Source organism: Apaloderma vittatum, unplaced genomic scaffold (assembly GCF_000703405.1).
Source record: "Apaloderma vittatum isolate BGI_N311 unplaced genomic scaffold, ASM70340v1 scaffold7116, whole genome shotgun sequence".
Lineage (NCBI taxonomy): Eukaryota > Metazoa > Chordata > Aves > Trogoniformes > Trogonidae > Apaloderma > Apaloderma vittatum.
In genome coordinates, this window is record NW_009719961.1 from 22,702 (window position 1) to 39,669 (window position 16,968).

Here is a 16,968-nt window from a genome sequence, read left to right on the forward strand (position 1 = left end):
TCCTAAAATATCACAAAAATATTGAAAACATAGGAAAAAAATTACAATATAGAACATAATAGGGCCACATCTGCAGATTAAATTCAGATTTAAAATTATAAATATATGATACAACCAACTTTTAATGTGTAAAATTTCATGTAGCTTTAGGAGCCCACAGTAGAGTTTCCATAGTTTTGTTTCTTACTGACAGAAGGTAGCCCCTGCCATTGAATCCAAACAAGTAAATTTAAAAGAACAAAATCTTCCACACAAAATTATTCATTTGGTACCAGGAAATTTTACTGGAGTATTTTTATTAATATTCCATTTAAAAAGCTCATTAAGTGAATTGCTTTGAATTCAGATGTCTGTTTGCAAAAGTAACAAGTAGATTTAATATTTTTGTTTCTACGGTCTCATGCTCTCTCTTTTCTCTCTCTCTCTGTGATTTAATACAACTGAACACAAGGACCCTGAATATTTCTGAACTACCATAAACAGATTGCTCATTTCTTCGATGTCACTCACTCCAGTGCGTGTCATACTCACTGTGTCTGCAGAGCCAGGCTGGCAGAAAGCTTGAGAAAGCTCCTTGTCACTTGCCATAACTGACAATGACATTATTACCTAAAGGAAAACCCTAATAATTTTTGCTTCCTTTATTTTTTGTTATTGTTTTTCTTCATCAACTTTTGCCCCGCTTCACTCTACAGTTACACATGGAAACAAATTTCTGAGGTTAACTTAGCAACTTGTACATACACCTTGTCATAAGAAGACAGAATTCCTTCTCTTTTGAATTAAAATGACAAAAGCAACATTTCAAGTCCATTTGTCACTGATGAAAACCTGCTCTAGTTCTTTTCTATAAAGTACAGTGGACTGGAGTTTCATAAAAATTGATCAGGATTAAGCACTCTAGGAGACAAATAGCTGTGAGCACCAATATTGTTTTAGTCCAAGAAAAAACTGACTGATCGGATTCAAGAAAGTACAATATAAAATGTAGGGAATCAAAACCCAAACAAAACACGAATTATCTGATGCTTCTTAAAAAACAAAATACAGTGTAGCTGTGAAAACGCACATCCCTGAAAAGAGAACAGTACAGAACTGTCTCAAAGTAAGGGAACCTGCAAAGTACTGAGTCTTCAAAAAAAGATTTACTTTCTTCAGGAGTTGTGAAATACATTTCAGGTGCTGCTTTCTGAGACCTCTGAGGTGAACACTACTACGTAAGTGGCAGCTTAGATTCCAATGAGATTTTCTAAAAGCAGAAACTGTGACAAAATGGGTGTTGGAGTGCTGGGCTACAGCACCATACACAATGAAGAGTGCAATTCAAGACTTTTATCCTTTTTTTTCTCTAGAACAGACTAGGAAAAAGAAAAAGAAATCTTTCAAATCATGGTACGGTCACCCAAACCTTCACCCTACATCTCCCCTCTGCACTTAGGCAACTCCAGAATTTATTTTAGTTATTACGAAGTGAGAATAAATTGGGATTAAGCATTTCACCAGGCACAATGAATTCTCCCTTACTGTATTCGATATACAGAAGTGGGAAGTTCAAAATTTTAAATGCACCTGCCTGAAGGAAGGAAAAACCCATATTTGCTGTATATCAAGTACACAGGACAGCTTCAAACATCAAGCTGAGCAACTACCTTGTACTTTGAGGAACAAAGTATGTTGAAATCAAAATACAGCAAGCACTAGTGCACTGACATGCACTTCCAAATGACTCAAAAGACAAATGCAGAAAGAAGAATAATAAGAATGAAATAATGGAAAGCAGTTCTATTCACCAAGGGATTAAACAACTCATCCATTGTTTTGAAGAACAACCAGTCTAGTGGTACTGGGCAGTGTCCTTTGCCCATGGGCCATTAACAAGTCTCTGCCACCTCAGGAAACAAGAATTTATCAAACAGCTCTACAGTGATGACAAAGTTTCCAGGTGGTTCTGAGAGTGGAAGCAACAAATGTACATTCCACAATTCAAACAAAACATTTTAAACATAAGAAAACAAAACAGAAAACTCAAAAACTGCCCTCTGCGGTATAGACGTGCTTGTTCCAATGGAAGTCAGATAACTCTTTGCTTCTAAGTGAAGTGGAAACTGTTTAATGCATCACTAAGTAAAAATCAATTTTATTCTAGCCCCAAATGTAAAATCCATTTTGCTAAGATAACTTGATTTTCATGTTACCAGAAAATATTCTAATTTAGATTTCTAAGAGTTCTGCACTTTCTGAGAACCCAGCCATGGTGGACATGATCTGATCCTGATATGTTGTGTTACAGAGATCAATATTTGATCTCATAAAGCTAAGCATGCCAAAATCCAGTGTTAATTTTTAATTATCATCCTTTATTTTCACAAAATCAAAACACAAAGCCAGGCAGATACACCGAAGGATGCCAGTAAAGAAAAATAATTCACCATTTGTAAATTTACACACAAAATTCAGGTCTCTGAAGCTTTGACACAACCTGCTGAAATGCAGCATCCACTCTGACTGCATGAGTCTCCACTGAAGTGACTGCTCCAAGATTTCGGCACACGCTCATACGTACAGGGGTGATAAATCTGTTCTATTCCTATTGTAGCTCATACTACAAGTCCTTGTCCTAACCTAAATGCCCATCCCACCCTCCTGTAATAAACACTGGGTATGTTTTGAACACTGCTTCTCTCACTCATAATGCTCACAGAAAGATTTGTGAGAAAGAATGTACCCCATCCTAAATGGCCATAATTTTTCAGAAAATTTCTCAAAGTCCACACAAAAGGATTTTCAAACTTTTGAACTATCCATGTTCCTTATTATCATTCTACTTATTACTAATTGGAAATTTTGTAATTCTTAACAGTAAGGAGAGCTATTATAAAAGTGCACCATAAAATCCACCTGTTGGCAGCTCCATCCCAAAAGCTGAACCAGAAGCAACTGAAGGAATAGTTCTGAGAGATGTACACTCAGAGAATGTGCCTGATTAGTTAGTGGCTGGTATTAAGTATTCGAAATAGGCTTTTAAAAAATAGTTATGACAGTAGCAGTTGCATATCATTACCTGTCACAAAAATACTAATAGCTAACCTGTCACCTGTATCGATTTCATGTTTGACTGCGGTTTGATTATGAGGTAAAACCATGTTTCTTACTGGAACTCCTGCTTCAGATTCTTCACACGAATAGTGTTTCTGAGAAATGCATGAATACTATTATAAACTGTTAACAATAATTATATTTAAAATCAGGTTTAGAAAGAAAGAATTTCTGGGATGTCAATTTTACCTTTACTCATATATAATAAAAACTAATGAACATTGAATATAGTCAAATTTTAGGCATGATAGAGTATGGTCTAAAGAAAAATTGAGTCAGGTTTTCAGAAACTAAAGATTCTTCATGTATCATATTATGAAGTGCCTAAAATGTCCTGCCTAGCTACTCAGATAAAACAATATATTCATGTAAGATTTGAAAACCCTGAAAACTCCTTTATTACTAACAGTTTAGGAAAAAAAAAAAAAAAGAAACAACAGGCATTAGTTTATTGAGTGTTTTACTGATCAGGATAATACAGGTATAGAATTTCTTTAACTGTGGGGACTGCATTCCTTCAGTATAAGAAAAAAGTTCATTCACATTTGCTGCCTGTAAAATTTTCTAATAAGATCGGTACTGCTTCAAAGCAGGTGAAAAAAAAAAATGACCCACTTCACAAATTGTGTGACGGCTCAAAGTCTTCAAGGCCTGAGTGAAAAAGCGTTGACTAAAGCCACACAGATGCCACAGTTTCTATAAGACCATTAGGAATCTATTACTACTCTTACATACCTGATTGCAATTCTACCCTTAGGGAAAAGTTCACCGAACCAGTAGATACCACAAACCTTCCAGAATAAAAAGAATGAAATTAAATATGGGTTCCTTTTTTAATACGAGTAACATTGTCTGGAGCACTATAGTTTCTGTAATATTCTGCTTATTTTTTCAAAAGAACTTGTATTTCTATAACTTTTCTATTCTAGAATGTACAACCATATCTTGCTAGATGAAGCATTAATTACAGATCTAACAACAGCTTTTGCACTTTATTATATATAGTTTTAAGTAAGTTCCTTACAAAAAAAATACTTTTTAAATAGTTGATGATACATTGGGAAACTTATAACAACAGTTCTTATTTTTATGTTTCTGATTCACGCAGTAAAATTTTTTACTCTGAAACATTCACCCTATAAAGGAATAGCTTTATAGTTCTGATTGGTTGTTAAAAAAATGTTATTGTCAAATAAACTCACTTGCTGGTTTGGCTAGACAGCCAGGATGAACAGGGTTATACCACATGCTCAGAATTACGAAAAATATAATACTAGATGGGAGAACTGCAAATGCACATTTACCAAAATAGGTCGAAATAGATTTTGTTAGCAAGCACATTCAAATTTGTCTTTAAACTCAATTGTTTTCTCTGTCAATAATCCTAGCAAACATGACCTGAGTTATTACTGTTACCGACATAATTTGTCATTATTTTAATATACCGCTTTCCTATCCAGTAAAATAAACAAACAGCACAAAACAAAGAAACAAACAAACGCTGATTTAAATAGTTTTGTCAGGCTACAAACTGTTGAAATCAAATTTTCAAATAAAGGCTCGAACACTATCAACCACTTTGGAGAGAAGGTATTGATATTTTCGTTGGCTATGACTAACTGTCTAATGTAAGAAAATTACTTACTGCTACTTTTCCTATAAGAAATATTCTGAAGCTTGTTTAGACTAGTGATCCCACAGAAACAGTATCTGATTTAATAATTACTGAAATTTGTAAGAAGTTTTACATTTATCCAGAACAAACCATGTCAGATAGACCATGACACCGGCTAACACCATGTATCTGTAGAGATGGCTTCACCATCAAAGAGTCTCCTGCTCATCTTTTCTAAGCCTGCATTAGGGCACAGAGGAGAAACAAACTGCTTTTAGTCTACCTCTGCGATTTGTCACAGGTTCCCTCTATTCTATTGTACTCAGACAAACTTCGCTTTCTTCTATAGGAGTTTGTCATCTTAACGTTTGCAGGAGCAGCATCAGTTTTTAAATCTTGCTGGCTTCCCAGAAAAAAAAAAACCCAAAACAACAAAAAACCAACAAATCAAGCCAACCAACACCAAAACCCAAACCACTACTAGACTGAACTTTAGGCAACCATCATTTTACTCCTCTATTCGTGGCGAATGGGGAGTAATTGGATGCTTTGCCATCAACTACTAAATCAGTACAGAAGACTTCAGGGTCTGCTCATTCCTCTCCCCTTTTTGGTGGCAGTAACTACAGAAGTTGGTCTGTTCACAGCATTTAAGAGGTAGATTCTTGGGGTGCGGTTCCTCAAAGCATAGTAATTAAAGCGAACAAAAAAGCTATACTGTGAACTTGTGAAATAAATGTAAGGCAGCTCTAGAAATACCAAAATTATGATGAATATACTTGTCTCTCACCAGTCACATTTTGCATACACTTCACGGTTATTGGGGAATATCTTCACAGCAAGACTTCAGAACACCATAACTAATTTGTGTATATTCAAGTTTGTGACGTTTTCTAAGACAGCTGAACTTTTAAGAAGTCTTTCAGTGGAGTTTTGTTCAGATCCTATAATAGCTGTCCATTTGCAGTTGAAGCCAATTCCTCCACTGCTGCCACAACCAAATCTCATACATCACCTACTGCCTTTCACAATCAAACTCTAACTCACGAAAGCACTAGCAGTGATTTGGGGTGCTTTATTATAGGGGTGCTATCGAACAGAACTATCTCTTTTAATAATTCTTTAAAAGAGTTTATAAAAATATTCACAAGCATAAATGGCTAGTTTAAGTTAGTAAAGTCGGTTTCTCTTAGTCCCTGTAAGAGTACATCTCTAGCTAATCTTTATCAAGTGTGAAGCCTATAGCACTGAATAAATGAAAGATGCCAGCAGTTGCCTGTACTTACAGGGCAATGACCTGGATCATCTGCTGGTGCAAATTAGAGAATACAGTTTAAATGCTTTCTTGCAAGCATTTTTTTTAAGATTAAGAAGCTGGTTAAAAGATTGGTTTGATGGAAAAGAATCAGCATGATTTCAGGCAGAAGACAGAAAAAGCAATTTACCTGAAGAAGGTGACAAAGAACTGCACGAGATCCATGATAGTATTGTGCTGTGAGAAGGCAATCTGCAAATAAAATAGAAGTAAATTACAACGTTTTCAGAGTCAACAGCTCTTTTTCAGCCAGAGCTTTATGGCTTCACAGATGATTAGTTTCAAGTGTAATTTCAGTGCACACACCTGCATTTACCATAAAGTGAGATGAGCAACTACTTGCCATGTCTTTGCTGTGTCAGAAATCAAACAATGGAATATACCCTTGCTATCAAAGTTAACATAAATATCGAAATAAAACTTGCATGATATAAACAATGAAAACAACATACAAAATATTAAGAAATCATATGGATATAAATTGTCTTTTTTATAGCTGACTGTTTTAACTATCACCATTTTCCATTTTAAATTCAACAATCAAGCACGGTTTTAGAAATGACAAAAAGCATCTTGGGCTTAAAACTAATACATTTAAAATATTTTAATTACATAATATTAAAATTAATGCATATGTTAATTAGTTTAAAAAAACAGATAAATCTGGTGCACAATAAAATGAACTCCTTCAAAGCAAATTACTTGAAAGACAAAATAGCACATATTCTTTTAGGCTACATTTTTACAGCCTCATCAGATCATGTATTAGTTCAACTCTTTACTGTAATTTTTCAGAAAGATTTAACAATTATCTCTAAGACAGCATACACACAGACACACGTTCACACTTGCATGCAATAGAGCGTATAATTATTATTGCAATTACTCTTTGCTAATGTTAAGAACTGTACTTAAGTTATAGCTACAAATATATTTAAGTGTCTTGTTTGGTGTTTCACTTGGTATAATTATCAAGCTGAAGATATAATGAATCTTCTAATTTGAATTGCACAAAGTGTTTATCTAACTATACTTCCAGCTTGTCAAATAATTGTTGTTTTTAGAGATCTTTGAGCATTTATGATCTGATTTCAGCTAGTAACTACACCAAATTACTCTGGTTCCCTTTCACAGCTGACTTGTGAACTTTTCAAGTGATACCTCACAATAGTTAAGAATTCATTTAGTTATTTATTATTTTAGGACAAAGCTATAATGTAAAATTTAGTATTATAATGGTGTTACTGTGCCTTGTGCCAGCTTAACACCGCTAACTACAGGTCAGATTACTTCAAGCAACAGCATGTAAACTGCATCATGCCAGGCACAAGCATAGCATCATGCTAAAGCACCTCTAAAATGTAATTTCTCTTTTCACTAATAATGCCCAACTGTAAGCAACGCAAACAATTCCATGAGCTCAGGAATTCATTATAGAAAGCAGGTATTTCAAATTTCTCTGACCAAATCACCAGGAAAGATACTTGATAGATGAATCAGAATATAATCCAGTTTACTAAACGCCTTGAGTGCTACTGTCTGTCTCCCCTCTAGAGAGGAAACCTAAACATGCCCATGCCCAGCTGAAACAGATGCTAGGTTTGGATCAGGGCAAAACCGACATTCAGGCCTGGGAGCCTGTGGAAAGACAAGAAGCTAAAAGACCATGTGGGAAAGAAGCAGAACAGAAAAAGAAATCTCTAACTCACTACTCAACTTCACTCTACAAATGCCTTCACGTTTGTTCAATATAAGTAGAAATTTTAAATTCTCAGAAGTTTAAGCTTAGGTTACTGTCATGATGAATACTGTATCAAAATGAATAGAGATTAGGGAGCAAAATACAAAAAAGTTGAAACGAAATTAAAGAGTGGGAAAAATTGCCAGAGTATCTGTTAATGACAATGTAACCTTTATTTTACATTGAAAATTTGAGAAAGCCTGAGAAAAGATCTGAAGATTTCTTTGGCTCAGTATTAACAATCGCTTAAGAACACCTTGTATGAAAATCAAAAAGCTTTCTATATTCAATCTTTATTCTAAATGCAGGCTTCAAATAATATTTAGTATTCAGATTAACTGCTGGCTTTTCCAGAATGTTTTTTCTAAGTACCATACTCCAAGACATGAACTAACACAGAGAGAAAAAACAGGCCAGTTTCAACAGAGTTCACCTTTTATGACCTGTTGAAAAACTATTTGTTGAAGGAGCATTTATATTTTGCATTTCTGCAATTATTTTCATTCAAGGTGTCAGCATTAATTAACAGTGTCTAGAAACAACTACAGGCAAGGGAAAGTCCTGCAATCAGAAACACAATCTTATCAGAACGTATCAGGAAAGCTTTATCTCAATTTTTTCTAAGAAATTGTAGTGCCTTTATTATTCTTTTTCAACACACAGCAAAAATGAAGTAAGAAGATTTGCAAGTAAATGATTTTATATGCCAATTAATTATTAGGTTATCTGCCTATCCCTAAGCTCAATATGAGACAGATCTTTTTTTGCACAAAAACAGCCAGAGAAGGAATGATTTTACATTTTCCACCCTCTATTAATCATGTCATCTACTTAAGATATCTTTTGCTGGAGTTCATGTTTGCAAACCTATGGCAGAACTTTTGTCTTTAAAACTGACTTGTTTGGTTGCATGGAGTATTCTTGAAAGTGCTCATACTTTAGAGAAACCCACAGCAAAATATAGAGTTCCATCCCAGATGTAATTTCAGTTGTGAGGAGCAGGATCCAGAGGCAAGAAATACAGTCACTGTTTTATGAAAAATGCTCTGTAAACTATAAGCAATTACTTTCAACTTGAAGTTAGCTTTAAAGCCTGGTGCTTCTATATCAGACATGAAGAAGGACTTCTGTGTCTCAAAGTTTGTCTAAATTTTCTAGGTATCCAGCTGGCTTGCTAAAAATACAAACTACAAAACCATGTTTTTTGCATCAGTATTTCTGCTTGGATTTTTATCTGGACTAACTAAAACTTTAAAAAAATGTATTTTCATGTACTACCTTACAGTGCACTACACCTGTATTCCATTAGGTCAAACTAGTACCAATACACGGAATAAATGTGGATACAATCTGAAATCCATAGTCTTAAAAACTGCAAGAAAGAATGAAAAGATTCCAAAGCAAAATGTGTTGTATGTATGTTCCAGCTCACTTTCTTAAGAGATAGAAAAGTAAATGAAGAAAAAGCTGATGGGTGATAAATGATCTGTGGTGATTGCTCCAACAAGCATTACTGCTATGTTTATCTTTTTTCTCCGACATGTTCACGTCTTTGAAAATACACATTAAAAAAAACAACACATGCAAAAAAAAAAATCAGACAAACATAAAACCCTAAGAAAGTATTTCAGATCTTTATATCACATGACCTAACAGGAAGACAAGGTATTGTGACAGCTGACAAATTTGGAGCAATTGAGGATTCAAAAGTTAGATTTCCATCACCATATGTCAGAGAGCAGTGCACACATCTCAGTGTATGGTATTTCTTAATTTTCGACGTTTAAGTAACACACATGATTTAGGAAATTGGTTTAGTTAGAATTGCACACAGAGATTCTCAGCACCTATATTTTCAAATTACACTGAAGAAGGATGGACTGAACAAGTCTGTCAAAATTGGAACAAATTTTGAACACAGGGATTTTTCCAGCCTTCAAAAGTTTTGGGGTTTTTTTCCCCTGCTCTAGATATTCCATTTCATGTTCACTTCGACTACTGCATGCAGCAATAACACAGTCATAATATAGTCCTACAGAATAATAGGTCAAGATCTCTTCCACCACAAAAATGAGACAATCTTCAAAGTCTAACTTAGGGACATCTTTCATACGGAAACAGTAAGTCTGGCCTCATAATTCTGTGCTTTAGTTTGAAGAATATAGGTGCTGACAATCTGTGTGCAATTCTAGCTAAACCAAACTAGCATAAGCAAAAAGAAAGGGCACAAAGAAGAGTGCACTAAATAAAAATTTCAGATTTGCAGTAAACATGAACCTAACCCATGAAATGCTTCATAACTTCAAATAATGTACAGATTAAAGCAATTTTAATCTATGGTCCATTTTACAACATTATCCACTAATGTAAACTTCTATCTGCTCAGGCTCTCAGACAATGAACAAATACTTTTAATACAATTCTTTCATCTTCCACTGTTAATAAATTAAGAATGAAAAAATAAGAGACATTAAAATAAATACATGGTAAAACTTTGGTAGATGGTCTAGTTATTAGACCTGGAGACATAATAAGGTCAGACATAATCCAAACGAAACTGCCTGGACTGTGTTGATTATACACACACTTAAACCCTGCAAAATTATTACTTCCTCCAATATTATCAAAACTGTAATTTAATTTCTTCTTGGAAACTCCCACACTGGTATTATGTTCTGAAGCAGAAGAAATGGATATTGACTACACATAAGACTAACACATTTTGCTGTCTGTCCTCCCTTACACTTTTCTGAGGAACACTTTTTGACTGACAACTTTAGATAAAAAAAAATACAAAAAGACAGCTAAGGAGAATATTTGTGTGCATGGGCACAGTTTTGTGTATAACATTTTTATCATGAAAATGGGAAAGATCAAATATTGTGATAAGTGGGATACCGTAAAATTTAGATACATAACAAATTTTTTATTTACTGTTTATTGTATGAAGTTTAAACATATACTGTACAGAAATATGACTGCAGACACTCATATATAAACTATTTTAAAGACATGTTTATGTGCTATAGTAATTCAGCAGAAAAAACACTATGGATACCTTTAAACTCAGTAAATACACAAATGCTGAATAATCAGTAATTACATAACAAAAGAACAGTTATTCTGATTTTCTGCTTAAATATAACTACAAATATGAAGGGCTTTTTTTAGAAAGGGTAAAAAATAGTAATGTTTGTACTTTCACACTGGACTTTGAGGAATGACCTGTACCAGTGAAAGGTGTTCAGATTCTGCTGACAGAATCCTACTGCTTTCTGCTGTGTTGCTGCCAGTGAAGAATTTAGTCTAATGTCGACAAACAGTTTTCCCAGATGATGAGGACTGGTGATAGCAAAACTTTCATACTGATAACATAAATAGAAAATGAAAGATAACAAAGAAAAACAGACTCAGAATCACAGACTTCATATGAGAATTTGACAAATGCCTTCCAGAGATTATTTCGGTAACCTGAAGCCCTGTTTCTCATGATGGCATACACTAGATTATCCAAACACCCACCCCTTTCTTTCTCAAACAATGTAATAATTACAGGATATCGTTTCTACTATTCAGAGTCATGAGAAGCTGAAAGACAGTCTAGGTTTCTATTAAAGAGAGATGAACGACATTATTTTTACAGTCAAATCTTTTTCCTACTTGCACTTGGCCTATTAAAATCAGCATGTGTACAATGCTACTTCACTGCTTTATTTATTTTTTTGTATGTGTACACATACAAACAAATGCATACCACACAGAAAAACCCTCAGTTAACAACTTCCAAGAGGCAAATGAGAAAATCTAGGAGGAGAGGAACTGCTAACAGTAACTCAGTATGTAAAATATCTTCATGATTAATAGAGATATTATTAAGAAATTGAAATAATGAGTCAATAAGAGAAAGAAAGAAAGAAAATCAAAAAGACACAGACAGGTGTAAATCAACACGTTGCAAAATTAAACTAAACAAAAGCTGAAAAGTAATTGATGTAAAGGCCTATAGAATGAGAAAGTTCTTTTAGACATAAATCTTTGCAGGATCAAGTTCTCCAACAAACTGAATGGGACACAGCAGAACTCTAGAAAATGTCTTCCAAACCTCTGTTTTTTTAAAAGCCTGGCTAGATTAAATGGACAGGCAAGAAAACTAAATAGAGAAGTGAAGGGAATAGAGTTAGAGAATTTGTCAGGCACAATTGAATGACTGAATTCTACTACAAAGAGAAGCTCTGCATGATGATACGATATTGTTTGTCAAATTACACTAAGGAAAAGCCATTTCTGTCATTTGCTAGAATTTAATTTCTCTCTCTCTTCAGCTTTCTTGTGACTTCTTACGACATCTTATTGTGACCTGACAAATTAGAGAGTCTCCCACCAGGAATGTGCCACCTGTTACGGAGTGTGAGTATCACAGAGTCATAAAAACATGGACTGGAAGAAACACCTCAAGTGTATGTTTTTCAACTTCCTACTCAAACCAGGCTATTGTCAGCACCAAATCAGGTCAACAGTGTCCTTTTCCAGAAAAGTTTTGAAAACCTCCATGGATACACATTTCACAGCCACTCTAGGAAACTTGTTTCAATGAAGTATTACTAATATAATGAATTTTTCCTAATATTCAATCTGAGTCTCCCAAGGTACAGCTTATGACCACTTCCCCTTGTTTTACTATCGACTACTACCAAGTATAATTTAGCTTCATCATTGCTGTAACGCCTCCATAGGTAATTGTAGCCTACTATTGGAGGCTCTTTGCCAGACTAAACAAGCCCAAGCTCCACAGCTTCAACCTAGGTTGTGTCCTAAAAATCTTTGTAGCCCTTCTCCTGGATCCAGTCAGCTTCACAATACCCTTTCAGAATGGAGACATCAAAAATTGGAGTTTCATTCCATACGTAGCCTTACCAGAGCTGAGTAAAAGGGGATAATTTTCTCTTAATGAGGCTCCACACTTGGGTATAGCCTGAACTGTCTGTTACACTGTTGGCTAATATTCAAGTTGACTGTAGGCAACTCCACCCTCATTAGGGCTTTGCTCTTTTTGTCAGATTTCATGAGGTTTCTGTTTGCCTAATCCTTGAATTTCCTAAAGCCATCCTGAATCAAAGCTCTACTGTTTCACATACCAAACGATCTCCCTCTCAGCATCAAACCATCTTGGCCTTCTGATAAACAAAACACATTTAACACTGTCATTTTTCAAAGTCAAGTAAATTCTCGATCTCTTCCAGATCCTTTTTTTTCTTCCGCCTTTTTGTTATGTCTGTAGAAGCAGGTACCAGTAACAGTCATATTAAGGACAATGACAACTGATGCTCATCTTCAATCCTCTTAAAAAAAATTTCACAGTCCTCTGACCTACAGTGTTTACAATGCATGTTCAAATAAGCATGTGTTTGAGCCCGTTTCTGATTTACTCCTATTCAAAAAAACAATTTCCATGCTGACAATGTAATCTAGATTTTTTTTCCCGTCAAACCTAAAATTAGCTCAAGCAGAAGATGGTGATATCGCATCCAAAGAGTTTGAGAAACTACCATGGTGCTGTGCTGCAATACTTTCATTTTCGTCTAGTGTAGCATGATCGATGGGCTTGCAAAACATCAGAAATCCATGCCCAGAGTATAGAATCTTGTTCAAAAAAACTGGCAGGCTACTACAGCTCTAGGATACCATAATAAGTCAAAACTGTAAATTATTTTTCTTCAAAAAAAAACATAGGAAATCTCCAAGTTTATACATTGTTTGTGATTCTACACAATGCGGTTGCCCACACAGATTAATTTCACTCCTCAAAGTGCTATGTATTTCTGAGGAAAAATGGTTCAATAAAACACCATTACATTAAAAAAATAGTAACATGACTCTCGTTTAACACAGCAAAACTTCTTTTCTCCAAAGAGAGCCTGAAAGATAGCTTCTCAAATGTAAAAGACCCATATGATGTTTTCATCAATGTCAAAATGGAATTAGTGGTGCAAGTTTAAATCTGCCAGTGCTGACACACTGCTATCATATTACTCTATCAAACTGGCTAAGTTGATGAAGCAATTTGGACTTCTTCCAAGGTTCTTGTATCCAGGAAAATGTCTAGCCACTGCCACTAAGCAGCCAATTTTTAAGTCACGTTTCTGTAATTATTGACACAATGAGATGGCTATTTATAATATATATTTTATAGAATCCACATAGATCATTAAAAGAAAAATTTCCTGGAGGATGGAGGAAGAACCAGAGTTAGTGCTACTGTGTCAGAGTATATTTAACTTTATAAAGTTGTCTGATGAATCTGAGCACGTCTCACTGAGGTGAAGGAGTCACTTCACAGCAGTTATCATAAAGTGCAGAGGGTGGCTCAAAAGTCTTTCCCACATGAAGAGTTTAAAAAAAATAAAGTATGTCTGAAGTTCAAGAAATACAAAGTTCTAGAACACACTAGTGAGCACTGCAAATCTCAGCTCACTGTATTGAACCTCAGACAGAAAAAAATAATCAGATATGAATGCAAGGAGATACTTCTACATTATACAGTTAATCTGGCAAACACAAACCTAAAACCATGGAAAATACTATATTGCTCAAATTACCATGTTTAGATTTCAATTCTTCGGGCACCACATACAAAATTGTAATTACAGCTTACAGAAACTAGAAAATAATAATTTTTGACAGGTATTTCAAAATGAACCAAGGAACAAATAATTTCAGAAAAGACTGATTATTTTTTCCTCCATTTTTAAAGTAATTCAATTTTCTTTAGATGCGTAATAGAAATAGATTACTCAAAACAAAGCCAAGTAAATATTAGTATTGCAGCATGTGGGATCTGAAATATCAACTGACGAAAACTGTACAGAAAAACTGCTACCCCAAAGAGAAGCGGAAAACTCATATTCTTAAGTTTATAAACATGAAAAATGTTCTGCATGGAAGATATTTTTCACCTTTCTTAAAAAAAAAATTTAAAATCTACACTGAACTATATGAATTACCGTAGAAAATACAATGGCTATGGCATTTAAAGTCCATGCCTATGTGTATGTGAAGAAATAAATATAACAGACACAGAAAATGTACTGCTAAAAAGGTAAGATTTTTTCCAAAATCTGCTAAGTCTTTATCTTCTTAAATACACAGTAGAGTTGGTTTTGCTAGACAATCCAGAAGTTAACCCACTGGTTGGTCTCCAGCCTAATAAAAATGATAATAAAATTTTTATAGGGCTACAAAAGCTGGATTTTTGAAATTTATGCAATGTTTCGTTCATTTTAGAAATCAAACACTTGGTTAGAAAAGGCAAAACATGCACTGAATTTTGCATAAAGATCATGCCATTCAAAATAATGTATGTAAAACTCCTTGGTGAGATGCCAAGAAAAGGGCAAAGCATTTTCTTAAATGCAAAGAGAGTAATTTCCCAAAGTTTATTGTTATAAATGTAGAGCATGCTATAAAGCCATTGGAACTATGGAATAAGAATTTTGTATTTGCAATAGCACTTTTCTTGATTACTGTGGATTAGCATATTTATGAGGTTACTCAGCCTCAGGTTTAAAGCCACAAATCAAAGGTTTATATCAGCATGGGTAATGGATTACACAGAAGTCTAAGGCCTATGATATCCCAAAGGTATCTGTCTTTCAGAAGATTTATGTATATTATATCACTTTGTAGAAATTACATTTTCTGATCTTTTGCGTGGTTCTTGGTGATTCCCTTCTCTACTGTGTAAAACAACCAAAAAAGCAGCATTCTCATTCAGCAGAGAATTTCACTGATGTATCTTCTCATTTCCCTCCTCACCTCTTGATAGACCATGAAAGACAGAGGCGTTAATTCCTTGATGTAAAAATAGCACTAAAACAACGAACGTAAAAGTCATTGTAAGCATATTCAATGTGACTAAAGTTCTGATAAGAGTAAGGCATCTGTATTCCAGCAGATCTCCACTGAACAAATAGTTGAATTTTGTTTGACCTATAAACAGCACTATCATAGAACAAACCTAGAATTAAAAAAATAGTCTCATTCTTTTCTCCAGAGGTGAATACTGACTACATTACTATTAATAGTAAATACCTACTGACTTATTTTTGGCTTCAGAAAGACCAGGATTTCAGAGCAGAATGCTAGGACATGAAAGTGAAATGCTTAGTCCTGCCTCTCATGAAAGACTACAACCAGCCCACAAAAGATAAGTTAGGAAGGTAGCTCATGCTGAGGCGCTTTTCCAAGGCTGTGGGTATCCAAGTGAAACTTCATCATCATTGTATAACAATGACAAATGAAGACACAGAAACCTTATTAAACTGCACAGAAAAAAAAAATCCATTAGCTTTATTATTATTTCTCAAGATCTACATAGAATCATTGTCTGGCTTGAGTTGGAAGGGACCTTAAAGATCATCTAACTCCAACTCTCCTGCCATGGGCACGGAAACCTCCCACTAGACCAGGATGCTCAAAGTTTTACCCAGCTTGGTCTTGAACATTTCCAAGGACATGGCACCCACAACTTCTCTGAGCAACCCATTCCAGTGCCTCACGACCCTCACAGTAAAGCAATTCTTCCTAATGTCTAATCTAAATCTACCCTGCTTTAGTTTGAAACCATTGCCCCTTCTTCCTACCACCACACATCCCTCCCCATCTTTCCTGTAGCCTCTTTCAATTAAAGGAAGGCCACTGTAAGGTGTCCCTGGAGTCTTCTTTTCTGCAGGCTGAACATGTAAAAAGAAAAAAAAACAACAAACGTTTACTGTTTTTCCTTGAAGAGGTGATCAAAATCCAGAAGGCGACAATTGAGACTTTTATAAGATAAAATTAAAATTAAATTATAAGGATTAACAGAACACATTGCAATCCAATTTTTTATATCAATCTTGCTCTCTTTCATTTTTTTATCCCTCATTTGAACCTCCTATCATATTGCAAGCTGTACTGAATTTGAAAAAAGAAAAAACAAAAGAACAGAGACAAACGACAGCTCTAGATTTTACTCAACCTTGTAGATTCAAGGTGATATATCATTGATATATCATATATCATATCATTGACTGATAGGCTGTCAGATCCAGGAAAACATTTGTACAAGATGCAGAGAAATGTGTAATGCTCCTAAGCTGGAACATTTGACATCATATTTTTTAATAACTTGCACTAATTAAGTGGGCAAAGGTGGATGAATGACTG

At 34.7% G+C, this 16,968-nt stretch overlaps 1 protein-coding gene across 1 annotated transcript in view; it reads right to left on the reverse strand.

Moving 5' to 3' along the window:
* Nucleotides 1-16,968, reverse strand: part of LOC104275016 (attractin-like protein 1) — a gene marked incomplete at both ends in the record, with an annotated part of 190,017 nt that overhangs the window by 14,790 nt on the left and 158,259 nt on the right. Inside the window, one exon of the mRNA XM_009870845.1 lies at nt 6,157-6,218. Within this exon, the coding sequence (XP_009869147.1) occupies nt 6,157-6,218 (62 nt within the window). The remainder of the gene's footprint in view (nt 1-6,156; nt 6,219-16,968) is intronic.